Source organism: Bos mutus, chromosome 9 (genome assembly GCF_027580195.1).
Source record: "Bos mutus isolate GX-2022 chromosome 9, NWIPB_WYAK_1.1, whole genome shotgun sequence".
Lineage (NCBI taxonomy): Eukaryota > Metazoa > Chordata > Mammalia > Artiodactyla > Bovidae > Bos > Bos mutus.
In genome coordinates this window covers 42,061,275-42,086,675 of record NC_091625.1, presented here as the reverse complement: position 1 = coordinate 42,086,675, position 25,401 = coordinate 42,061,275, and the positions used below count along the sequence as shown (strand labels likewise).

General features: G+C 47.7%; 1 protein-coding gene across 1 annotated transcript in view; it reads left to right on the top strand.

Annotated features, from left to right (window-relative positions):
- The window catches only part of NR2E1 (nuclear receptor subfamily 2 group E member 1), a 116,218-nt gene that overhangs the window by 85,570 nt on the left and 5,247 nt on the right, over positions 1–25,401 (top strand). The window contains exons 2-7 of the mRNA XM_070376508.1: positions 14,790–14,935; positions 18,150–18,237; positions 19,976–20,211; positions 21,465–21,611; positions 23,675–23,771; positions 24,159–24,308. Of these exons, the coding sequence (XP_070232609.1) occupies positions 18,225–18,237; positions 19,976–20,211; positions 21,465–21,611; positions 23,675–23,771; positions 24,159–24,308 (643 nt within the window). The 5' untranslated portion in view covers positions 14,790–14,935; positions 18,150–18,224. The remainder of the gene's footprint in view (positions 1–14,789; positions 14,936–18,149; positions 18,238–19,975; positions 20,212–21,464; positions 21,612–23,674; positions 23,772–24,158; positions 24,309–25,401) is intronic.

The window sequence follows — 25,401 nt, the reverse complement described above, 5'->3', positions numbered from 1 at the left end:
AGTCAATGGGGCGCCCCGCGGTGCGGGCTGAGTGGAGCTAGCGCGAATCGCTCAGCCGCGGCCCCAATTAATCCGCCCTTTGTGCGGCCCGCCCGGCCGCCCCCGCCGCAGCAGCACCAGCGGCCCATTGTTCGGCCTCGCCGGGCCGCGGGATTTACCCTTTTCAAACAGCCGGTTTTGTCCACGGCAGTTCGAGCGGAAGTTTCTCACTGACAATTTGCCCCAAATAGATAGATTTGTCAGAAGCGACCTTCGGGAAGGAAGCAAAAAGCCACCGGCCTGAAGGTTGGGCCGAAGACTCGACGTCCCACCCGCGGTCACGCCGCCCTCGGCGCCCCTAGCCCGGCGGCCCGAAGCCCCTCGGGGGTCCCTGATCCCCGGCACCGGCTGAGCAAGACACTTCGAGGACTGATCTCCATTTACCCATCTGTAAAATGGAACAGCTTGGCGCTTGCAAGCCGTAAGTCCAGCGCTTTGGGTCAATTATCGCGTACAGCATTCATTTCCTCTCTCCCTTCTCACCACCTTTAAAAAAAAATCAAAAACTGTAAGAAAATAAAACCTTTCGACTTAAGGGACGACTTGAAACAGCCTTGAAGGTGGGTCTTGGTAACAAGTTCCGGATTGCGCACGTGTTGTTTCTCTTCTGCCCTCCTGCTCCTCCTTAACAAAGATGTCAACCGTGCTAAATCACAGGTGGTGCCTTTGTAAGACCGACTATTGTCCCCTCATAAGTCAAGATATAAAACGCTTTGTACTGAATGGGCCGTGATCTGGAGCTCTCAACTTGGGAGTCAGGCTGTTAGATTTTTTTTCCCACCCACCAGAGCCGCTCTTCCCCCAAATGACCTCACTTAATAAGCAAAATCTAAAGGTGGGGGGAACCCAACATGCTGTTGATGAAAAGAATAGTTACTGATTTCTTCACACTTAATGGCAAGTATGAATCTTTTAAAATACCAAACAGTTCTGTGAATTTTAAGCAGAACTGAATTGTATTAATCAGTTGATGGTTTGTTCATTTTCTATCACTAGAGGAGAAATACAAAGGTTGGGACTCTACAGCTTCTATTTTTACTGTACTCAGGCAGTCTCTTTCTTTAGAAAATTTCCTGCTAGTTGCACATGAGAGAGAAAATTTTAAAATCTGTTTTTTGTTTATCCATCAGGTGAATACACACTTCAGCATCATACAGAGGAAACCCTAGGTGGTCTTTAACAAGATTTCAGTGGTTAAGAGCTACAATTTAGAGAAGATGACAATACATACACAGTGTCAATAGTATTTAAACAAACATCCCAGACAACAGAATAATGATTATTAACTATGATGCTTTGGGCTTCTGACTAATTTCCCCTGCCTGTCTGCAGCCAAACAGCTGCAGGATTTCCACAAACACCCCCCTCCTTAAAACTGTTTATGTGCATCATTTTAAAAATTGCATTTAACAACCATATCCTTCAAACAGGGAATGGTTTAGTAATAGTGACAAAGCCAGTAGCAAGAATGTCTTTCATGCTAAAAGGACTCTAACAGGAATCAACTCCTTCAAAAGATTTTACATCTCTTGAAATGTGGACCAGTGTCTGATGCTGTATGTTCTGGAACATGGGTTTACATGTCTAAATAAATAAAGCTCTTTAACCCTACTCAACATTTGCACAGTGTTTTCAAAAGTGATTAAATTGTACAACTATCCTGAAGTGTACACCCTCCTAGGGTTTGAAAATATTATAGAAATCAAAAGAAAAGGTAATCCAGTTGGCAAAAAAAAAAAAAAGGTAAGATTATTTTGTGTAATTCCTTTCTCACTTCCAGACAAATACTAAGTTTTAAAAATTACTTTAGTGATCAGGACATTAAAATTAATACATTCCTTGTATACCCCCAACATGCAACTCCAAACATAGTTGCTAATCCAACTAGAAAACATATTTAGGGATCCAAATATGTGCTATTATGAATACTTGAGTAATTATACATTATTTTAGCTAATCATAAATGTATGGATTAAAGTTGAATTACCTGCACTGTTCTCATTGTCGTTTAGCCTTTATTAAGCATCTCCTTGTACTAAAAGGTGGTCAAAATAGCCTTCAAAAAAGGCATCTAAATAGTTATATCTTATCTTTAGAGAGAGAAATATATGTTTAATATGGTACATGTGGGCATTTCAAATATCTCATTATTCAATATCCTCATCTGAAAAAAAACAGTAGATTTCAAATGTTTCATCTATTCCAAAATCATGTCAATTACACCTGAAATTTTAGAGCCTGGGAGAAATGTCTGCAGCCTACCTCCTGGGTTGTGCAGTGCTATACCTGAAAGGCCAAATCCTCCTCCTCTCAGCAGGCAATCATCTTATGCCCTGAAGCATGAGATCTGATTACCCCTATCATCATCTTAGCTTGCATAGATACAGATGTTATTAACGGCTGTAGTTTATCCAACCCCTTTTAAAAACGCAGCTGCAGCATTTGACTTGGGGACCTCCTGTGAATCCCACTGGTTGACTCCGTCTTGCACAAAACACGTGGGGTTGGGGGGAGGGAGACGAGAGGGGGAGGTTTGTTTTGTTTTGGAGGATTTTTTTTTTTTTTTTGATTCAGACTTCCCTAAATAGCCACTCGGCATCTTTGTAAGTGATGTGAATTCTGAAATTACTTACTAGAATAGGGGGACAACAGAGTACTGTGTGAACTAGATCATTTAGAAACAAAGCCTACTAGAATGTAAGCTTTTCACTGCATTGGCAGAGATGGATATGTGGTCCTGATACACTTATTGACTGAATAAAGAATCGAATCTCTAGTTTATTCTCAAATACATTAGGGACATTTAACCCAGGCTATCCCATTTTACATAACAATTGTTTCTACTAGTGTAATCTGGATAAAGCAGGTTCTCAACCTGCTGTGGAGGGAGTAGAGAGGTGTTTTTAAAATTTGAAAGGCCCAGATTGACAGTCCACACTGATCAAATTCAGTGATTAATTGTTCAGTCTAATCATTGACCTTTTTCTCTGCATCTACAATTAGTGTCTCTACGTAGTTCCTCTTGTAGCCTACATCATCCCCTCTGCAGAATAAAAAGAGACCTCATATGTCTTCTATCCATTTGGACAAGTAAATTTTAAGTACTTACAGAGGGAGAGTTTGAAGAAAAATCTGTTAAGTGGAAGAGTCTGAAGTTCCAGAAATACTGAACTATTGCTTCAAGATGCACAAAACACTTTTCTTAATTCTGATTACTTCTCTTGTGAGTAAAATTGCCTTAATTGGAGCTTCTAGAAGCCCTCCTAGGAAATGAGAGGTGGCTCAGTGCAATGGAATTAATATTTCAAAGAGCATTAGACTCAGCAAGAAGAAATCTGGGTTCTGTGATTGGCCTTTGTCTCTAGAAGAGTGACTTAGGACAAGCTTTGTCTCTAAGGGTCTCAGTTTTCTCATCTGTAAAATGATGAAATTGGATGAGTACTGATCTCCAAGGTTGCCTTTAACTTGTATGCTCTGTAATTCTGGGCTAAATGGAAGCCAAGTTGAACTGTGCAATTCACAGGAAATTAAGAGGTTGAAGGAGGCTTGGTGGCCAGTCCTTCCCTGGATGTAGTCTTCCTTCTTGTTTCTCTAGTCATGATTTTGTTTTAGAAGATAAAAAATTACCTCTTTCCAAGGTTTGGAGTCTAGAGGACCTGTCCCTACTCTCTATCCTCCCCATTGCTGGGGCAAAGCAAAAGCAAGTCCCTCACCCAGTCTCAGCTTTCTTTGTGAGTACCATCAGTCAGGATCACTATTACAGTCCACATTTATCAAGCAGTGGTATGTGCCAGAGTGGTAGGGCTGGCAACTGAAAATGACTCAGACAGTTGGCTTCATGGAGCTCCCTGTCTAGTTGGAAAGCTGGGTATCTCTTACGTGTCCTCTGAACTTTTTGCTCTGGCGACTAGGAGCAAAGAAACAGACATAAAAAAGAGGCAGCTTTTTCTCTGTTGATCTATCTGGGGAACACCATTTTCTTTTTCTTTTGTTCCTAGTCACATCTCTGGTTGTTTCTGTTTTAAATACATTTCAGGTGTGTCATCTTATAGGGAGGGATACTAGGTCTTAAAGCAATTTGACATGAGAGCCATAATAAATTTTTCCTGCAACAAGGCAGGTACAAACAACTAAAATATTATATGTAGGAAATAAAAGTAAAATATGGGAGAAGTTTCCATTTGCTTTTTCTTGGGGCAAAATGAATATAAAAGTGCAGTGAGACTCTAGAAGCTTCTAATCCTCAGCCTGCCCCTAAACTTGAATTTCTTCTGCTGATGTGACCCTAAGAGAATGTGTGAATAAATGTAGAGACACAATTTGTTATTTGTTAAGAAAAAAAATGAGTGCATCACACAGGGCATTGTCTCACTGTTGCTGCTGTTAGCACCAATACTAGATTGTGTGAGAGAGGCATGGGTGCAGGGGTGCTGTTAGTGAGAAGTAACAGACAGTTAACTAACAGAGTTCTAGAAAATGTCAAGGAAAAACTCTACAACTCAGCACCAGTTGAGTCTAGAGCACCTGGATGTCTTTTCTGGATTATTCTCAGTGTTTATGAGTAGAGTTACCTAATAGGAGCCAAACAACTTGTAGAGAGATCCACAACAGACTCAGGAGCAAGCCTGACAAGATTCACTTACTGAGCCCTCACTGAGTACCTGCTTTGTACTGGACACTCTGCTCCATGACCCACCTTTTCTCCAACTCCCCATCCACTTAGGAAGCAATAACCAACTGTAGGTTGAATTATGACCTGGAAACAAATGAAATCAACTCTCCCTTTCATGTAAACAAATAAAACTTGTGTCAGAGTGTCTTTTAGAAACTGAACATCAAACCTCAGTCAACCTTAACTGGTAGATTTTTGCCAGATGTTTTCTGGGTCTGGGTATTTCTCAACTCTGCTTGTCCATGAGGTGAGGGGAATTTTAAAGGACTGGATCTCTAGAGGTAGGATAACCTCTGAGAGGGGGGCTGATCACTGATTGGGGAGGGGAGTCTGTTCCACACCAACTTTAGGTCTGCTTGCTGATGGGAAAGCTTTTCCTTTCTTCTTTACTGTTTTAGCATATTGGAAGAGACAGTTAATGGAGAAAATGGTACCGTTTTGGGGGGAAGCTAAGGGAATGGAGATCTAGGGGTCAGGCCCAGATAATCTGATGCTAGAGGGGTGTCCCGCACCCCTGCACCTCTCATGCAATCTAGTTCACAGGACTCTACTTCTCCCCTTCTTTTGTTGTTCTAAAACGTTTTTAAAACTAATTATAGTTGATTTACAATATTTCAGGTGTATAGCAAAGTGATTCAGCTGTATATGTAACATTTTTTCAGATTCGTTTCCATTACAGATTACTATAAGATTATTGAATACAATTCCCCGTGCTATACAGTAGGTCCTTGTTGATTATCTATTTTATATATAGTAGCATGTATCTATTAATCCCAAATTCCTAATTTATCCCTCTCCCTAAGTTTGTTTCCTATGTCTGTGAGTCTGTTTTTCTGCTTCCCTGTTTAAATGGTGAGAAGGAGGATTAGTAGGAGAGTGAGCTTTGGTAGAAGACATTTTTCAGAGGCAGTAGGTTCCCCTGAGGAGAAGGCAGTGGCACCCCACTCCAGCACTCTTGCCTGGAAAATCCCATGGACGGAGGAGCCTGGTAGGCTTCAGTCCATGGGGTCGCTAAGAGTCGGACACGACTGAGCGACTTCACTTTCATTTTTCACCTTCATGCATTGGAGAAGGAAATGGCAACCCACTCCAGTGTTCTCGCCTGGAGAATCCCAGGGATGGCAGAGCCTGGTGGGCTGCCGTCTACGGGGTCGCACAGAGTCAGACACGACTGAAGCGACTTAGCAGCAGCAGCAGCAGCAGCAGATTCCCCTGACTCATAACCAGTTTTCCAAGGGGCATTGACAGCCTACCCAACTCCACACTGATTTAGGGTCCCTTGGATATTTTTCCAGAATGTCCTGTATTTTCCTCCAGTCGAAAGCACTTATCACCTTTTATGAGTCTTCTCTCCCTGTGACTCCTTGAAAAAGAGGTCATGTCATTAATCTCTGGCACATAGTGGGTGCTCAGTGTTTGATGAATGGGGTAGATTGCTGGATGGTGAGAGAGACCCCTAGATTCCATCATCCTTCTCACGGTCGGTCTTATTTCTTATCTCCTGGACAAAAATGTAACCCTGTAATAAAAGATGTCTTCCCTGTGTTTTTTGCTTCCCTTTTGTTGAGAACCCCATTCTCACAAAAGGATAGAGGAAGTTAGAGACTATGTTTGGACCTGGTCAGAAATGCTTCAGAACCTCTGGGGTATGACCACCCCTTTCCAAGCCAACTTTATAAACCCGTCCTTACAGTTAATATCTTGTCTGTGTTAAAAGGTATTTCTGATACATGGCATTTGCCCTTTATCAATCACTTCTCATTGTAGACTCACAGAAAAAAATCTTTGAAAGTTAATGTTGAACAGGACTTAATCATTTTACAAATAATTACCTGGAGCCCAGAGAGGTCTAGTCACTTGCCCAAGTTTACACAGCTTGTTGGGACAGAGCCTGAACACCCCCTCAACCTCCCCTCCCACCCCAACCCCCATCGGCCACCCTCTCCGGGCTCCCAGTGATTAGCCTTGCTGTGTCTCCAGCTACTTCTTGGGAAGTCTGCAGTCAACTTCCACCTTCATTCATGTGCCCAATGTTTCCCCAGCACATAATAGGAATCAGGCAGCGTACCTGAGCCCATGGACACGAAGATGAAAAGTAACAGTCCCTACCTTGCAGAGTCTTTCTTCTCTGAGGTCCGACCTCAAGAGTTCCAAGTTTCTGCACCTTAGATCCGAGGTCCCTGTGTCCTGCAGCAGCTTCCAGTAAGCAGAAGCCAGAGAACACTTGGGTGCCAGGCTCCTCCTGGACCTAGTGGGCAATGGGGCCCTAGCCCCTCCTGCCTACCCTGGATCTTGTAGCTGCCGTTGCCACCGAACCAGTCATGCCAGAAAGTCATCATGATGATTTCAGAACTGCATTGTGATTTATGCAAAGCGCGCAGATAATTACAGCCAGGCGCACAGAACACAGGACGAACATGCTGTGGGTGTGTGCGAGCGTTGTGTCTTTTGCCAGAGCTGGATGGTGTGTGTGTGTTTCTATTTAGTGGAATTCTTTACACCCTGTGAATCGAAACCAGGGGCATGAGACAGACGGGACATTCCCGTTTTGACTTTGAGACAATTGGTGAGTATTTTCCACAAGTTTAGTTGCCTACAGCTGAGCCGGTAGGGCGAGTGTCTGGAGTAGGGAAATCAGTCTTTAGACCCTCTACCACAGTCCTCCTACCTCCAAGCCTCTACACCTGCAAAGCGACGTTCAGGTCTCCCGGTCACAGACTACTAAACTTCTACCTTGAAGACAGGCAGGGCCGAATCTTCCACGCAGGCCTTCATCTTTGCCCGAAATAGTTTGGACTCTTTAAAGTTCTTTAGCTTTAACTAAGTTCCCCTCTTTGCATCCACATGGCAGGTGTTTTGGTGGTGATGGCGCTTGTGGTAGCGATGGTGGCAAGTGTATTTCTGAAAGTCATAATCCCAGTGTCCAAAATAGAGCCTGGGATAGTAACTGCGTTTCTGAAACGCCGCCGGGAAATCATTTCTTTTTCTAGGCGCGGAGTTTGAGTTTGTACTACTCGGGCAGGGCCAGCTGAGCACAAGTCTGCCCAACTTGATTGTCAAAAATGTTGACTTACTGTCCTGTCTCCTAAACCACCCTCAGGATTATGGTTTTGTATCTCATTTCCCTGATCTTCCACTTCGAAAAACAGAGGAGGTATAATTCTTGCTCTTTCTGGGGATCCCCAGACCCGGGTCCTGCTTGCTGCGCAGCACTAGCACCGCGAGGCGTACACGGGCGGGGGCTCCAGGCCCAGCCCAGGCCTCTGCGGAAAGTTGCGGTCACGTGCTGTGGCAGCAAACAGGGGCGCACAGCCAGCGCCCCTGAGCCTCCGGGGCCGAGGAACTGCTGCTCCCTCCAGAGGCCGGGGGCGGGGCGGGGAAGGGAGGAGAGGACGGGACGCAAACACTTGCACACACATACTCAGATCGAAAGCCTGGAGAAAGTGGGATCCGGAGCGGGCGGATAGAATTGCGGAGTGCTAGTATCTGTTCATCTCCCCCAGAGCGTGCGCTGAGGGCCAGAGAACAGAAGGTGTGACCCTTGACCTTCGGCCAAGCCCACGCCAGGAGGTGAGGCTGGCAAACTCTTGTTCGACAAGTTCAAGCTGCTGGGAGAGCTTAAATAAGAATTAATCTCTTAGAGCTCGGGGATCACTCTCTAGGCGTGCGCTCTCCCGGCGCAGAACAGGAACCAGGGCACGAGAGAGCACAAGAATCGCGGGAAGGCAGGCAGGAGGAGTGGGGGACTAAGGCGGGGGAGGGAGCTCTCCAGAATCCCCGAACCCTGAGGGGAGGGGCCGGCCAGCGAAGTCCGCTGGGGACTAGCTGAGGGAGGGAAGCAGCTCTACCCTCCCGCCGTGCAAATGCAGAAATAATGGGGGCGAAATAGCTTCGCCCTGCTCGGGATGGGCTTTACTTCTGCAAGCCGGCAGCACCCTCCCGGCGGCTGGTGCCCAAATAGACAATGCGAAGGCCACGGGAACTCGGAGCCTCCAGCAAACCCCATCCCAGGCCCCAAGTCCGCACACAGCGTCCTCGCAGATAACTTTTCGTAGATAGTTGCAAAATGAATAATTACTCACCTCGGACCAGATCCAAGTTTTACCCAACAGAAGGGGCACGGGACCAAGAATGAACCAACTCACATGGCCATATCCGGCGTGCATAATCACACACAAACACACAGCCACCCAGTTCTTCCACGAATCTGTCTGGCCCTCTGGAGAGAAGGAGGAAAGCGTTTTGAGAAAGCTCCGGCTCCCCTCCCCTTCCCCCTTACCATGAATATAATAATAATTCATTTTTTACTACAAGAGCAGCACCATCTTCACCGAAGCACCCGCATAGAGCCACACTTCCGTATTCACACTTAACTCCTCAGCTCCGAGAGCGCCTGCATTTTCTTTGGGAGCCGCTTGGAGGTTCATTAATATCATTAGCATTTAACCCCCTCCCTCTTTCCATCCCCTCCCCGCACATGGCTGACGTCAGACCCCGCCAGGAGTTGGGGGAAAAGCTAAGTGGGCCAGGGACGCCCTATTCCCCTCCCCGCGGCTGCCTGTCAGAGCGCTTCTGGAGATATTACAGGGGACCCAGTCCGCAGCGACAGGCACAAAGTCACGGGGTAATGAACTTCGGGGACCCTCTGACGCTGCGTGCTCGGCTCTCCCCTGATAACGGGAGCTGGCCGCCTTTTCCCTCGGAAGACTTCCCAGCAATCTAGTTTTCCCACTCCGCGCTCGGATTTGGGGAGCGCGGAGCCCATCTGCCTGAGACTACGGTTGTGCGTTTCCCTTCTTTCTGTAAAAGAGCAGCGGTCTGTAGCGATCTGCCCACACTCTGCATATGCCTAATATAGAGGGAGAAATTGAAGACTGAGAGACAGGAACGGTGAAAGAGAGGGGTTTGCCCTTTTTTTGCTCCGTAGAAAGACCATTTTCGTGTCTCCATCTCTGTTCTTCAATAGCCCTCTCTTGCCTGTCCTCCCTTCTCCCTCGGTCTGCCTGTCCGTCTATCCATTTGTCCGTACATGCGCGTGTTCATACCAAGCAACATTCCCAGCGGCTGCGGTTTTGCAAGAGACGGGAAGAAACTTAAGGATGCTTAAATTTCCACTGTGGAACGAATTCTGAGCGCCCAGAGAGCAGCGCAGCGCGCAACCGACACCCACCTGTCCGGCCCCGGAGCCTCCCAGGCTGGAGGGCGGCTGGAGAGCGGCGGCGCCCGGCGGCGAAGCGGGCGTTGCCGGCCGGGACTCGGGCAGCGCCCACCAACCGCTCCGCCCCGGCACCGCCAGCATGAGCAAGCCGGCCGGATCAACAAGTGGGTACCTATCGGGCCGCAGCGGGGCTCCGGCGCGCAGGCTGGGGCGGGCGCGCGGGGTGGCCAGGGAGGTCCAGCCCGGCTCTCCGAGGCTCCGAGCCCGGGAGAGGGATTCCAGAGGTGTGTGCGCTTTGGCCCAGCTCCCTGTATACTATGAGTCAGTGCCTTTCGTGGGGAGGGATGAACAATTTCGTTACCTCTGCATTGCTTGACCCCCCCACCCCCACCCCCCACTTCTCTCTGGTATGGTGGGAAGGTTGCGACCCAGGCAGCCCACCAGTCCCTCTCGAGTTGCCTCCACTTAGCCGCCAGGTGGGAAGTGGGGGTGTAGGGGGAGTCGGCGGGGGCGGGAACTAGGCCGCAGCCCCAGGCGGCAGCACAATAACACGCTCACTCCAAACTCCGAGCTCCAGGGCGCAAAAGCAACTCTGCGCAAAGCGGATTTTGAATGGAATGCTTTGCACCCCGTTTCTAGCTATTTCAAATAATCCTGTAAATTGGGAAGCAGAAACAATTTAAAAGTCACATTTTCCTTAATCCTAAATCCGCGTAGGTCATAACTGGGGAATTTAAAGTATGGCGAACCGCTCTAGCAAGGCGAGGACCAAATCCCTAATCCCAAGGACTTTTCGAGCGGGAGTTCGGCAGAGGCAGGAGAGTGCGGCCTGTTCCCTTCGCGCGCTTCTCTCCTTCCTTAAACTTGCTTAGCTGGAGGCTCTCCCTTGGGATACCAAGTCGCCGCCGATCTCTAATCGCCCCTAGACGCTCAAGTGCAGGGCTGAGTGTATGTACAAGGGTTTTTGCGTCCACCGTGTTTGCGGAACCCGAGAATGCGCAGGGCAGAGCAGGCGCTGGGCCGGCGCGGCCGAAATGCTGGATCTCTGTGGGGGCGTTTCAGTTCCCGCCATCCGGTTGCCTGGCGCTGCGGTTTTCAGGGCCCCACGGCTGGAGGTGGCCGCTGCCGAAGTCCCCACATCCCGAAGTGCTCTCGCCTATAGCATTGGTTTTCGCTTATAGCATTTATGGCGCTTGTGATTTCCTCAAACACTCCCTCCCCTCACTCTCCCTTATTGTCCCGAGTCTTTGAAAGTTGGGAGAGTCCGAGATACTTCTGAGGACTGATAATGAAGTCCCACTTGAGTGGGATGCAATTCTTCCCCGCCCTCCCAAGAAGTGAGTTGTGTTTTCACTTTGTCCGTTTGTTTTGGTTTTGGGCGCTGCCATTTTAAAGATTAAAATGAACGTGAACTAAAAGAAAAAAATGAGAAATGTTTGGAACTAAGGCAGAGAGAGGAGAGAAGGAATCTTAGATGCCGCCGGAATCAGAGCCGACCCTGGTGGAGGACTGACGTTTCCAGTTTGCCTCGGGCCTACCTGACCCTGGCTGTCCGACTCTTCTGAGAAAGGAGGCGAACTCGCATATTTTTTGTGTGGCCCATGTTCTGGCGTATGACTGTCCTTCCCAGGAGGCTCAGGAGGAAAGCTTTCCTGGTGCATTCCGAGCCTCCATTGCAAAAACCGAAGCCGACAGTCCTAGGCAGGCCTCGGTGTGCTTGCTTGCCCTGTGACAGGCCCCTCGGTGTGCTTGCTTGGCCCTGTGACAGGCCCTTGGCTCTTTCCCTGGAAGTAAGGCGCCTTGCCCACTTAGGGTGCAGGGTCGCCGGGGTTGAGGGGCCTTGAAAAGTGAGGCCTCGAAAGTGAGAGAAGGGGCGGGCGCGAACTGGGTTCGCTGGGGACCGCGCCCGCATGGCAGCAGATGGCCTAGGATGCAGGCGGACCCTTCGGACTTTTAGGGGAAAAGGCAGAGGGCCACTGGGGAAACTTTGGAGTTTTCCAGCTTCCCAAGAGCCTAAGCTGGGCCTCCTAAACCTCGAGGCCGACACTGGTCCGGACGTCTCCGCAGAGGTTTCTCAGGGCCGCAGGACAGCAGCCCCCGCCCGCGGCGCCGCGGCATGCAGGCCTTCTCCAGACCGGTGGCGGCAGCCAGACCAAGGCTTGCAGCCCTCGAGCCCCGGGAGCGAGGAGGTCGGCTCGCAGCGGGCGAGGTCAGACCCGAGCCAGGCTGCGAGGTCTGCAACCCCAGCCTCGCTCGGATTCTCACAGCTGGAGAGCAGAGCGATGTCACCCGGGAGCCCCGCCTGGGTGGTAACAAGACCCCGGCCAGTCACCCCTGCAGCCCAGACTAACTTCTTTCAACAGCCTCTGATGGTAATTACAGTAATCGAAGCTGCCATATATCTTTAGGCAATTATGACACACAAAAAGCCCCGAGGGGACCCCCTGGCGAGGGAAGTTAAGAACGGTTTTCCAGCCTCAGGAAACTCCCGCCTGCCTCACGTCGGAGCTCGCTCGACTTGCTAAATGAGAGGAGCTTTGCAACGGGGTTAACCAGCTTGTCTCGTGACCCAAGTCACCTTAACGTGGCTGGGTGGCGGAGTCTGAGGCGCACACCCGCTCTGCCTCGGAATTTTCTCGTCCTCCCTCCTGTGCTCCGCCCCAGACTGGTGGGCCGGCTTCTGCTGTGCCCCGGGAGCCGCGGCCTGGAGGTCTGCGCAGGGACAGGGCCGACCTGGCGCGCCGGCTGGCCCCGGGGGCAGAGGAGCGAGGAGCCCCGCCCCCAGAGGCCGAAGGTGTGGCCCGCACCTCTGGTCCTTCCTCCACCGCATCAGGGTTCTCCAGAGATGCCTGTCCCTGGCCTCCTTTCTGGATGGGAAGCGGGAAAGAGAACCCTCACCGCGGCTCCTCCCTCGCGCTTATCTTGGCATCATCAAAAGTGCCGCCGGGAAGAGGAGGGTAGAGAGGGTGACAAGATGACTGGACCCCCAAATACGGACCCCAGCTTAGCCAGAGGCAGTGTGTTGTGCAGAGGAGTATGGCTGCAAAACATGGAGACCAAGTTTACTGCTTTCCAGAGTGAGGGCGGCTGCTGGGCGGCTGTTGAGTTCCCTTGGGCGCAGTGACAGGCCCGAAGGGGTGAGGGACAAGACCCGAGGTGACCTCCCCTGGCTCTCTCCAACTCCTTCCTCCCCCCCAGGACAACCTCTCCTCCCACCCTGTGGGAGAGGGGGCGCCGAGGCGGTGGTCACCGCGCCGCGCGCCTCCCCCGCCGGCCTTTGTCGCCATCCGAATTCCCATGCTACTCTTTTTGACGGGTCACTGGTGGCTCTATAGGCAGGTGCTATGGCGGGGTTGTAATTGCCCGGGCCGAGCCTGGTGGTTACCAAACCCCCCTCCCCAACCCTGCCGCCCGCGTTCTCCCCGCCCCCACCCCCTGCAGCTCCTCCAAGGCCGCGCTCCGAGGTGCTCGCCCACTGGACGCCTTGGAATCCACTAGCAAGTTTCCACCCTGAGGCCTCGTGTCTTCCCCGCACTGCGCCCACGCTTCCTTTACTCCCCTGGCCCAGTTGTCCTCGCCCTCGCCTCCCATCACCCCAGTGGTCCCCAACCCGAGTGCTCCCGGTACCAGCTGCCAGCTTCACCCAGACCAAGCCGGAGGCCGCCCGGGCCCAGACTAGAGGCCTTCAAAGCGGTAGCAAAGGAAAAATTAAATGTAAAGAAGTTAATTATTAAGTAGTATTGTTGACTATCACCATCATCATTATCAGAGTATTAATTAAGTTAACCTTTTATTTACTCCTTTTGTTTGTGGGAGGAAGGATTTCTAAGTCTCTATGAACCGCTTCAGTCTTGCTGGACCCTTGAGCCCTATGGAAATATAGTCTCTTTCCTTCTGAGTTTTTGAATTTTACCGTCTCCAGAACAGTCCTCGGGGCTCCGCGGTCATCCTAGACTTGAGGGGATTCCAAGAAGATTTCCCTTGAGTCAAGCGACTGTCAAGGCCATTGGGGCTGGAGGGCAGTCAAGAGAAACCAGTCAGATGGCTTTTAAAAATCAGCCTCAGACAGCGGTGAAAAAGCAGGAGTAAGGGACCCCATGCAGGATCTAATGTGAGGAGATAGGACTTCAAGTAGGAAGACCCTGGGGAGTGGAGGGGGTGCTGTCCCACCCTAACTTGCCAGGAAATCAACATACTTACAACACTCTCCCCCTACTTGCCTAGCTCGGTACTAGTTACTTTGAGGAGAAAAAAAAAATTTTTTTTTTTCCTGAAAGAAATTGTCAATAGCGATCCATCAAGCATTATTTTAAATAGGTAAAGTGAAAGTTGGGCAATTACCACTACCCTTATTATCATTAATAATCCTAGTATTAGCATTACAATAATAATCCTAATAATAACCACCGCCCGGCAGCTCAGCGAAACCTCGATTGCCTTCCAGCTGCCATCCCTGGTTCCAGCCGTGTTTGTTTTTCTTCTTTTCCCTTTTACATTTCAAGTTTGTCTCCTCGCGCGCTCACTAACAACTTTCTCTGTTAAATGCAAGAGCAAGGGAGGGAGGCGGCCAAACTTTCCGCGGAGCAGAAAGGCAGCAGCGGGCCGCGCTGCCGCCCCGGCCTGCTGTAATCTTTTATTCCAAAATGGGTCTCGGCGATTAGAGGAGACCCAAATACATGTAGCGGTGCATGAATAATGCTCATTGTAGGAAACTGACACTTGCTCAAGGAAAAAAAGTTTGGCTATAAAATCACTTCATTATTTGCTTTTACCGCAGCTTCGGTGCTAATCCCTTCGGAGGTCAGATTGCTTAGCATCTCTCTCTCCCTCTCCCCTTTCCTCCTTCTTCTCCGCCCTCCTCTCTCTCTCACCCCTTCCACACACACCCCCACCCCTTCCTTGTCTTTCCTGCGATTTCAGGCCGTATTTTAGATATTCCTTGTAAAGTGTGTGGCGACCGAAGCTCGGGGAAACACTACGGGGTCTACGCCTGCGACGGCTGCTCGGGGTTTTTCAAACGAAGTATCCGAAGGAATAGGACGTATGTCTGCAAATCTGGAAACCAGGTACCTTAGCAGGGCTGAGCTGCCCGGCTCCCCTCTGCCACCTCCCCTTCCTTTGTTTGTGCCAAGGCCTCCTCTGAGTTTCCAAACTGCTAGGGAGAGACCAGGCCCTGACCACTCCTGCCCTCTCCCCTCCTTCCTGCCTCAACTCTCAGTGGTGCTTCTGCTTGGGAAAGGTGGGAAGAGGTAAGGGAAGAGAGCTGAGTTTGAAGGAGGAAGCTGAAATCCCAGGGCCTCTTTCTGTCCTCTGTCAATCCCCTACCCCGCCCTTTTTTTCTAAATCCTCTGACACATTCCTACACTGGATAAGGCCCATACTCTGACTATAAAGCCAGCCCAGGGGATCTAAGGAAATTTAGAATCTAAACCACAAGTGCAGGCAGGTGAAAGGGCTGTTTTATGTTGCCTACCACCCCACCGCCATTTTTAGCAGCACTCAAGCTCAATGCTGTGACCTGGGTCTCAGGGCAGAAGTGAATCGCACAGGGCATCTCAGTCAAGGTTGAGATGCAAAGTGAGTATTGGCCAGTTGGGACAGACAGGATGTGCTGAATGAAGAACTGTGCCCTTTCAGTCTCAAAGAAGCAGGGCTGCTTGGCAGTGGGCAGTGGGCCTTCAGCACCCTTGTAAAGTTAGTTGAGCCTTGTCAGAAAAGGACAGAGTGAGCAAGAAGAGAAGGTGCCCAAGGAAGGAGTAACTGGCGGCCTTTCCATGGTTCCCATATCTTCTCCTTCTCTGCTTAGAAGGGGTGCCTGGTTGATTCTGTTTTGGTCTTGAGCAGGAACTGTCTCAAAGAGACATAGGAGTAGGGGCATGGGCTAAGTGTGAGCTAAAACTCCCAGAAAGAGTGAGCAGACCCCTCCCCCTGAGTCAGTTTCCAGCTCAGAAGATCAGCCTTTTGGTCCCACACTTTCTTGGCCTTCTCCTTGGCCAGGCATACAGATCCTAAGTATAGAATGACCATCTCCACTCCCAAGAAGATCCTGGAGAGTACAGTGGTCAGAAGTCATCCTTTGGTTACCAAAATGGTAAAAACATTTTCACTAATTAGTATATGTATTAATGTCTATGATATACTTACACATATATTGCTTGCTGCTAGTGAATTGTTTATCTTTTTCTGAAAGCTAAGTCTGCTCATGCCAAGTTCTGATAGATTTGGATTATCAACAGAAACAAGAACAAGCAGATACTGCATTTGTATAAGTTATTTTGAACTCTCCAGCCCTATTACCTGTTTAATTAAGTCCATAATTCTGTATCAGTTTCTCATGTCACCATTTGAACATCATGTTATATATACCCAGGACTGTATACCAGTAGCTCCACAGGAATATGGGATTACTGTGGGTCATCAGATTTGAGCAGGCCTCTACTTTATCTTTTATGCAACGCACAGAATTGGGGAATCAAAATCTCAGATGTTATGCTTGATATTTTCAAAGGGGTTGGCTGTCAACTCAAACATATTGATGTCAGTCCAAGTGCTTGTAAAGGAGTGATAATAGACTCATCAGGCATAGTGGTCCTCTTCTTGCACAGAAATTAAATGGCCCAAACTGAGGTATGCATCTTTCTCTCAGGCTCCAGATATTTATATACAGTTGATCTGATTTGAAGGCACTCGTAAGAACTAACGTAAGCTTCTATTTTGCATTAGTATGTTTATCAGAATACTAGAAGGATAACATTTGAGGATAGACATATGATTGCATTTAATTACACTGACCTATTTAAACTTCTTTACATTGAGCTACTAGCCAGCAAAGATGCCCAGAAGAATTCAGTTAGGAAAAAAAATTATTTCCGTTTTCTCTTTTATTCTAAGATTAGGTAAAGAGCATTCCAATTCATCATTAACAGTAATGAGAATGTTTAGAAATTGTTATGAACTTCTGCTCTACCTTTATTTTGAATAAATCAACATATTTCAAATCAGAGGGGTATGATCTCATAAAACTGTGGTTTGAGTGTGTAATTTTTTCCTAAGGGGTATTTCAGAAAAATATGCTTACTCCAAATTCAGAGTATATGAATTTTAAGGTTATGGAACAAAATAAAAATACATTTATTTTATTATCTTTCTTCCCACTGTAAATGTAACAGTAGCATGTAATAAAAACAGAGGAGAGCACCAAAACTTCTTATGTATTTACTGTGTAGATATGACTCTTTATGTATCTATATATATGTTCCCTAAGTAATAACACCTAACATTGAATAAATTTCATTAGAAATTTTCTCTGTACTTTCCTCTTTTAATGGCCAATATTTTCCCAGAAAATTTCACTGGATAAAACATTTATTTTCTCATGTGTCTCAGATAAATATTTCTAAGGCAGCAGTTACCTCTATTTTTTCAGATATCATGCTAATATTCTCAGTCCATATTATCATTTTTTCAGACAGTCCATCACAGTATCTTCCAGGCCATATTTACATTGTGGACATTTCTAGAATTTGTCCAGGCCTTGGGCTCTTCCCTTCCCACCCTCACATCTGTAAGCCTTACACTCCTAACCACTCTGGCTTCTGCCTCACCTTCCAGGATTGGCTGTGTTTCTATGAATCTGGGATGAAGGTAGTCTATAAAACAACTCTCAACCTGCTGGTTATAAGGATGGCTTCGAACACGTAGACAAGAGAGGAAACAGGAGAGTGGAGAATAATGAAATATTTATCTGACAGATAAATGGGCTCACCCAGAGAGTGACAGAAAGAGGTAGACTCAAGAGCTGAAAGCGGAAAGAATAGTTCGCGGGAGAGGGATGTGGCAGGGATCCGGGCAGGCAAGCCGGCTCGGTACACAGCTCTGAAGCCTCACTCCACCCGGGCAGGTCGCTGTCTTCGGTCCTGAAAAGTCTCGCCCCTGCTCCACCACCACTGCGCCTGGCGGAAGTTCCCCCTCGTGAGCTCCTCCCCGCACAGCGGGGTCTGGCAGTCTAGTCGCTCTGACTCTTCACCTGCTTGGAGCAGGACTTTCCTTCATAGGGTCAGGGACTGGTTTTGTTGAAGTAGCTCTGAGAATCCTAGCCCTTTCTCCCCCTGGCCCTGCGGGTGCCCAAGGCCCTCGCGATTTGCGGACCCAGGCTTGCCGCTTCGCGGTCTTTGGCCGGGTCCGTACTCGGCTTCCACGCGTTTTCCTCCGCCCAGCGCCGGCTTCTAGTCCCCACTCTAAAGGCCCTTGGGGCCGCTGACCACCTGCGCTTTGTTTCAGGGAGGCTGCCCGGTGGACAAGACTCACAGAAACCAGTGCAGGGCGTGTCGGCTGAAGAAGTGTTTGGAAGTCAACATGAACAAAGATGGTAATCTACTTATTCTTAGTTCATCTTATGTTGGTTGAGTAGTAAGTAAATTATGTATACAGAAAATAATGGCACTCCTATGCATGTAAATCATCTCCTGAGCGTTTCTTTCCAGACTCTGGGAATTGGCCTTAGTCATCTTTAGTCATCTCCCGGCTTGAGTCCCAGCCCCACCCCACTGAACTCCCCAGGGTAAGGCCAATGCCTTCATGGGGCCCTTGCACCTCACAACCATCCCCACGAAGCTAGCGTTCCTGAGGCCCCCACTCTGCTGGGGACACACTTGTGACGTTTCTGATCTCCCATCCAGATTTCTCTTCTCACGTCTCCTGGCAGCCCTTTTGTGGCCAGTTTTAAGCCTGTTAGCCTCCCACAGGGTCTTGCTGTCTGGATGTCTCTGGAAGAGAATATCCTATGGACTAGGAGACTGGTTGAAGGAGGAAGGGCAGAGACATGAACAGGCAGAATGTCTAGCCCTTGTTTGTAGACTCACCAAGATCACAAAATCAGGACGGATGTTGTGGTGATCTGGGCTTCTCTCAGTTCTAAAGAAAGGGGCTGTAGTGAAAAGGTAACACTAGTGGGTGTCCCAGGCTAGACTTCAGCTCCCAGAAGTCTCAGCAAGAACTAGGTAGTCAGGGTGCTTCTTGGGCTTAGAGTGCAATCCAAGGGCGTGGCCGGCGGTGGCCTGGCCAGGGCGCCCCAGGCCGGGAAGGGAGCCGGAAGGAGGCGGGACTCATGGCCAGGAGGGAGGAACGGGGCCTCAGGACTGGGTGCGGAGTGGGCTTTGCCGTGAAGGAGGCCTGGGTGGGGTGGCATCCCCCTGAGGTACATACAGCTCCCACTGGGGAAGTTACTTCCTCCGCGGCGCAGGAAGCAGGAGGGAGCGTCCAACCTGTTGAACTTGTGTATTGACAAGTTGTCAAGCTCGTGGAGCGGAAGATTGCCCCGAATTAATTTGTTTGTTTAAACTGTTGGTGGTAATTGTCACATCTCCCTTGCCTTCCTCCAGCACATTCTGAGAGGGCTTTCCCTCATCCCATCCCCCGGCGGGCCCGGGGTCGGGTTCTTTTCTCCCGGGCCCTCCAAGACCAAGTGGTATTTCCAAGTAGGGAGGGGGATGGAGGTGGGCGGAGTGGTCGTCGGACTGATTGAGGAAAGTCTGTGCAGAGACGCTGTGTGTGCGCGCATGTGTGTGTGTGTGTGCGCGCACAGACGCGCGCCCAGTGGCTCAATCCTATCTTACTCTTTGCGACGCCATGGATTGACTGTAGTCCTGCCAGGCTCCTCTATCCATGGGATCTCCCAGGCAAGAATACTGGAGTGGGTTCCCGACCCAGGGATCTAACGCTAGTCTCCTGCAATGCTTCCTCTACACTCTATTGAGGTCGAGACCTAGCCACTCCTGCCCAGAGGATCGCTGGTCTCCCTGCAACCTGCCTGGGCGCGGAGGAGCCCTGAACAGATAGAACACACGTAGTCTTGCCTGAGGCTTGGCCATTAGTGTGACACTTTGGGCCGGGATGCTTTTCTCGGCTTCAGCTTCCTTATGCAAACAGTGTACGGGTTAGACGGTCTCAGAGCGCCCTCCACCCTCACGTTCCTTCTCCCTGCTTCTCTTCACCTCCCGGGTGCCCTTGCCTGCCTAGACGCCCCGGTTGGCCGGAGAGCGCGGCAGCGTCTGTGTGATGACCACGTCTCTGATCTCGGGCGCGCGCCGGTCTTTGTGTCTCTGCAGCCGTGCAGCACGAGCGGGGCCCTCGGACGTCCACCATCCGCAAGCAGGTGGCCCTCTACTTCCGTGGACACAAGGAAGAGAACGGAGCAGCCGCGCACTTCCCCTCCGCCGCACTGCCCGCGCCGGCGTTCTTCACCGCGGTCACGCAGCTGGATCCCCACGGCCTGGAGCTAGCCGCCGTGTCAGCCACCCCGGAGCGCCAGACACTTGTGAGCCTGGCTCAGCCCACGCCCAAGGTCAGTGGCCTTGCTGGGCCCGAGGCCGTTCTGAGTGGAGGGCGGAGAGGGGCACGCCCATTCTTTCTCAGCTGGGATAGCTCAAGCAACACTTAGGGAGAGAGACCTGAAGGGGTCCTCAATGCTTGGCCGAGCTCTGCGGGGAGCACTCGACCTCCCGCTCTCCCCTGTTGAGCTGGGGTGCTCAAGCTTCAGTGTGTAGTAAAGTCACTCTCTGAGCTGACTACAACTGGGGACTTCTAGGGCCATTCCCCCTTAGAGCAAATTTGAGGTGGATCCCAGGAACCTCCACCTTTAGAAAACACCTCTAGTGTCAAAGCCTGTCTGAACTAAAAGAGCAGCCTAAAGTGTTCCTGAAGGACAGAAGAGCTGAGTTGTTTTTAGAAGAAAGAAGTTGCCTGCAGCTGGCAGAAGAGCACCTTGAATTGCAACTGCAGGGATCTAATCTCTTGGACAAGGTCCTTAATGCAAGAGAGAAATGTGGAGCTCACCCTGTTAGGACAGTATGAAGAACCTGGCTTCATTTCCCACTCCACTTCTGAGTCACATGAATTTATACAAGGACTGAGCCTCTCCTAGCAGGGCCACAGCCAGAACCACCTCAAAAGGTACCCCTAGGGACTACCTTCCAGACTTCCAGCTCTTACCTACACAGATTCCCCACTCCAGGCCAAGAGGCCTCCAGATCTCCCCCAGACAAAGGCCAGCTGCAGCCCCACACTGCAGGGAAGCCAAACACCTGGGCGCATGCACAATATTTAATATTGCTTTCTTACCCTTGATGTGTATAATAAGCTTGGGAAAGTAGTGTTATGAATATGTTGTCAGTTATGAATGGGAATGCTCTGTGAATGATTAAGATGTCTAATTGAAATATTTCCATAATATACTAATCTTTTCTAAAAATACTCATATGCATATTTGTGTTTGGGATGCCTATTAATTTATACTTTTTTCCACATCTATTTTTATTTACTCAAATGCAAGAAGCTCTTCTCTAAACTGGGAGACAGGCCTGGCACTAGGCTCAGCCTGAGGAAAATTTGCTGAAGAGGATAGAAAAGCCACATGCCCCTCTTTATGGAAAAGGCCGCCAAAGAGTGGAATGAGCCTCTCCCAATAATTATTATTTCCCAGACTCTATAGGTGTTCCTGTCTCCTTCCTTGGTCTAATTAGAAAACTTTAACAGTGGCTCTTCTTGCAGAGCTGTTGTTTCCTTACTCCCTGATTTTTCTCTTTCTTCCCTACCCAGTATCCCCATGAAGTGAATGGGACCCCAATGTATCTCTATGAAGTGGCCACAGAATCAGTGTGTGAATCAGCTGCCAGGCTTCTATTTATGAGCATCAAGTGGGCTAAGAGTGTGCCAGCTTTCTCCACGCTATCTTTGCAAGACCAGGTAGGACCAAAAGGGCACTGAGCTCTTGGGGGAAGAGGGTTGGGAAAGAAGCAACAGTTGTTAGGCTTATGAAACTAAATGCTACTTGGATAAATCAGAGCCAGGCATCCATTCTTAACAGCAGTGAGAAAGTGATTTTTCTTAGCTTCTTGCTATGGCTTCAAAATATCTAGCTATGGAATCCTTACTAAGAAGTGTAATTGTGTTATTTCAGGAAAGTTGGATACGATCTGCAAGAAACAAATATACAAGATCATTTTCTTTTTTAGTTTAATTGGAACATCAAATTTAATCACAAATTTTAAAAATCATAAATCTTAATGATTTTTTAAATTGTTAATAAAGCAGTGTTTTCTTAAGAACACTGGAACTGAGAGAAATAGAAGGTGATGAGAGTATTCCCTGGTTAGATTTTGAGAACTAGTCTCATTTTATATTTGCAGCTTTTATTTTTCATTATGATGCTCATAGTTTTGGCCACTGATGTATCAGCATGAAGGATTAAAGGGTGTGTTGCACAGCTCCCTTGATTCTTTAAATGCTTTTAGAGATTTTGTGAACAAATAGGTCTGGTGCATAATCCTGTGATTGTAAATGACAGTAAGAGGGAGAAAAAAATTATGTGCTGTTAAAATTGTGTCATACCAAAACTCAGAAGTTTTATTGTTAGAAATATCATAAATGGCCTCTGCCATAATTTTCTATCCTTAAGGGAAAGAAAGAAAATGAAGTATTCACAAAAATTGGCTGTTACCAGTACATTCATGGAAATTAATGACAAATTTCCCAAAAGGCTAATAAGTAGTTCCAAAAGCAAAGGATTTGTTTCTTTAATTCATTTTATACCTAATTAAAGCATAATAGTGCCCCTTAATATGAAGTATGTTTCCTACAGAGAGACCTGGCAATGTGCTCAAAACATTTAATCTTCTAGCATGGGATATGCTTTCTTTTGTGGCCTGGACTTTCAGACATGGTTAGAATTAGACATTGTTTACCTTGCATTTTGAAAGTATTATTTTCTGTACTTAATGCAATAAAGCTGAAAATAAAGCATTTTGAAAATTAAACCCTTCGGTCTAATTGTGATTTTGGTTACAAGCCTTCACAATTCAGCTCTTAGCATTCAGAAGGAAATCCTCTCACATAAATCATCCAGGATTACTGGTTTTGGAGAGATTTTTCAAAAACAGATTTTTCAAGATGGTTAGTTTTTATCTTTGACCAGATTTACTTGTAGACTCTGACCATTTGCTCTGTGTGTGTGTGTCTGTCTGTCTGTAAGTTGGCTATTTTTCCTCAAAACAAGTATTTGTAGACTCCTTAATCCAAACAAAATTTACTTACTATCTGCCACTTAGCCCTTCAGTGGAAACCCTTCAACAAGCAAACTGCAGTGAAGTGGAATCCAGTATATTAATTTGGAAAAGGAGCCAGATTTTCATTTTAAATATTCAGTAGCACATTTCAATAGAATGAAAATGACAAGCACCTTGATGCTGTCCACTTATGAGTCTCAGAAAAATCAGGCAGTGAGATGAGGTAAACTCAGCAAAACCCAATTAACATAATTACACCCTGATTTCCCTGCATGCCTCTTGGGAATTAGTGATCGCTCTCCCAGCCCAGCCCCCTCAACCCTCCAGGGAGATGGGGGCCCACATCAGCATGCTTAGTCTGGAATCCTCAACCCTGATAATATCAACATTTTCTATGCGAGGAATCTGCCTGCTGACCTGTTGTTGGCATTTCATAGGGCCTGGGTCACCCATGAAGTTTCTAGGTAGTCAGGAACAAATGGATGCAAGGACAAGAAGGGTAAACCCTTTTCCAAGGGAAGCAAAATTGGGGAAATTGGAGTGACTGACTCTCGAGTGCATGTGCAAGTATAGACACCTTTTAAAAAGGAAAATATGAGAAAATAAGGGAAAGCTAAAATATTCAGAGGAAAAACTACCAGGCATTTAAAACACTTTTTAAAATGATAGAAATTTACATATTGAAATTGTTTATAAATTTATAAATTACACACTATATTATATTATACATCTATTGTATGACAGCTGATGCTTTTGGAAGATGCTTGGAGAGAACTGTTTGTTCTAGGAATAGCACAATGGGCCATTCCGGTTGATGCTAACACTCTACTGGCTGTATCTGGTAAGAATTGCACAATTTAATGACTTTGTTGTAGAAATTACCATAAAAATACATTACTGAAAAAAGAACAACATGTAAAGAATAACAAATTCCTGCTGAACAATAGAGTATACCTGTCATTTATAAATCTATATTTAAATGCAAATAATGTTGTTTTGTTGTATTCATGACTGCTTGCATTGTTATTTAAATGCAAATTACTGTGTTTGTTATTATCCAAGAGAAGATTTTATATTAACTTTCATACAATATAGCCAGTTTACATAGAATCAGATATCTTAGAGTGACAATTGAATAGATATTGATATGCAGGATTTTGTCAAAAATCAATATTAAATCATGAAAATGCCTTCATGTTAGAGCATTTATTGCATATTTTTATTCTAGGCATGAATGGTGACAACACAGATTCCCAGAAGCTGAACAAGATCATATCTGAAATACAGGCTTTACAAGAGGTGGTGGCGCGGTTTAGACAACTCCGGTTAGATGCTACCGAATTTGCCTGTCTAAAATGCATCGTCACTTTCAAAGCTGGTAAGCAGACACAAACTGCTGTCTCTTCTTCCAGTTTTGCCATCTCACTAACTCAATTCAGTTCAGTTGCTCAGTTGTGTCCGAACCCTTGTGACCCCATGGACTGCAGTACACCAGGTCTCCCTGTCTATCACCAACTCCCAGAGCTCACTCAAACTCATGTCCATTGAGTCAGTGATGCCATCCAACCATCTCATCCCCTGTCGTCCCCTTCTCCTCCCACCTTCAATCTTTCCCAGCATCAGGGTCTTTTCAAATGAGTCAGTTCTTCACATCAGGTGGCCAAAGTATTAGAGTTTCAGCTTTAGCATCAGTCCTTCCAATGAATATTCAGGACTGATTTCTTTGGAAATCAGTCTAGCTGGATCTAGCTGGATCTTCTTGCAGTCCATGAGATTCTCAAGAGTCTTCTCTATACAGTTCAAAAGCATCAATTCTTTGGCGCTCAGCTTTCTTCATAGTCCAACTCTCACATCTATACATGACTACTGGAAAAACCATAGCTTTGACTAGATGGACCTTTGTTGGCAAAGTAATGTCTCTGCTTTTTAATATGCTGTCTAGGTTGATCATAACTTTTCTTCCAAGTTGTAAACATCTTTTAATTTCATGGCTGCAGTCACCATCTCCAGTGATTTTGGAGCCCCCCAAAATAAAGTCTCTCACTGTTTCCACTGCTTCCCCATCTATTTGCCATGAAGTGATGGGGCCAAATGCCATGATCTTAGTTTTCTGAATGTTGAGTTTTGTTTTTTTTTTTTTCGCGCCACCCCACCTCCCCCCGCCCGCCCGCCCGCCAGCCACTGCACCGGGCCAGGCCTGAATGTTGAGTTTTAAGCCAGCTTTTTCACTCTCCTCTTTCACTTTCATCATGAAGCTCTTTAGTTCTTCTTCACTTTCTGCCATAAGGGTGGTGTCATCTGCATATCTGAGGCTATTGATATTTCTCCTGGCAATCTTGATTCCAGCTTGTGTTTCATCCAGTCCAGTGCTTTTCATGATGTACTGACTCTCATCCATCTCCAAGTCCAAAAGAGAGGTGATGGCTTTCAAGAGAGCTGATACTCTTAGTCTGACTCCATTGGACCTGCAT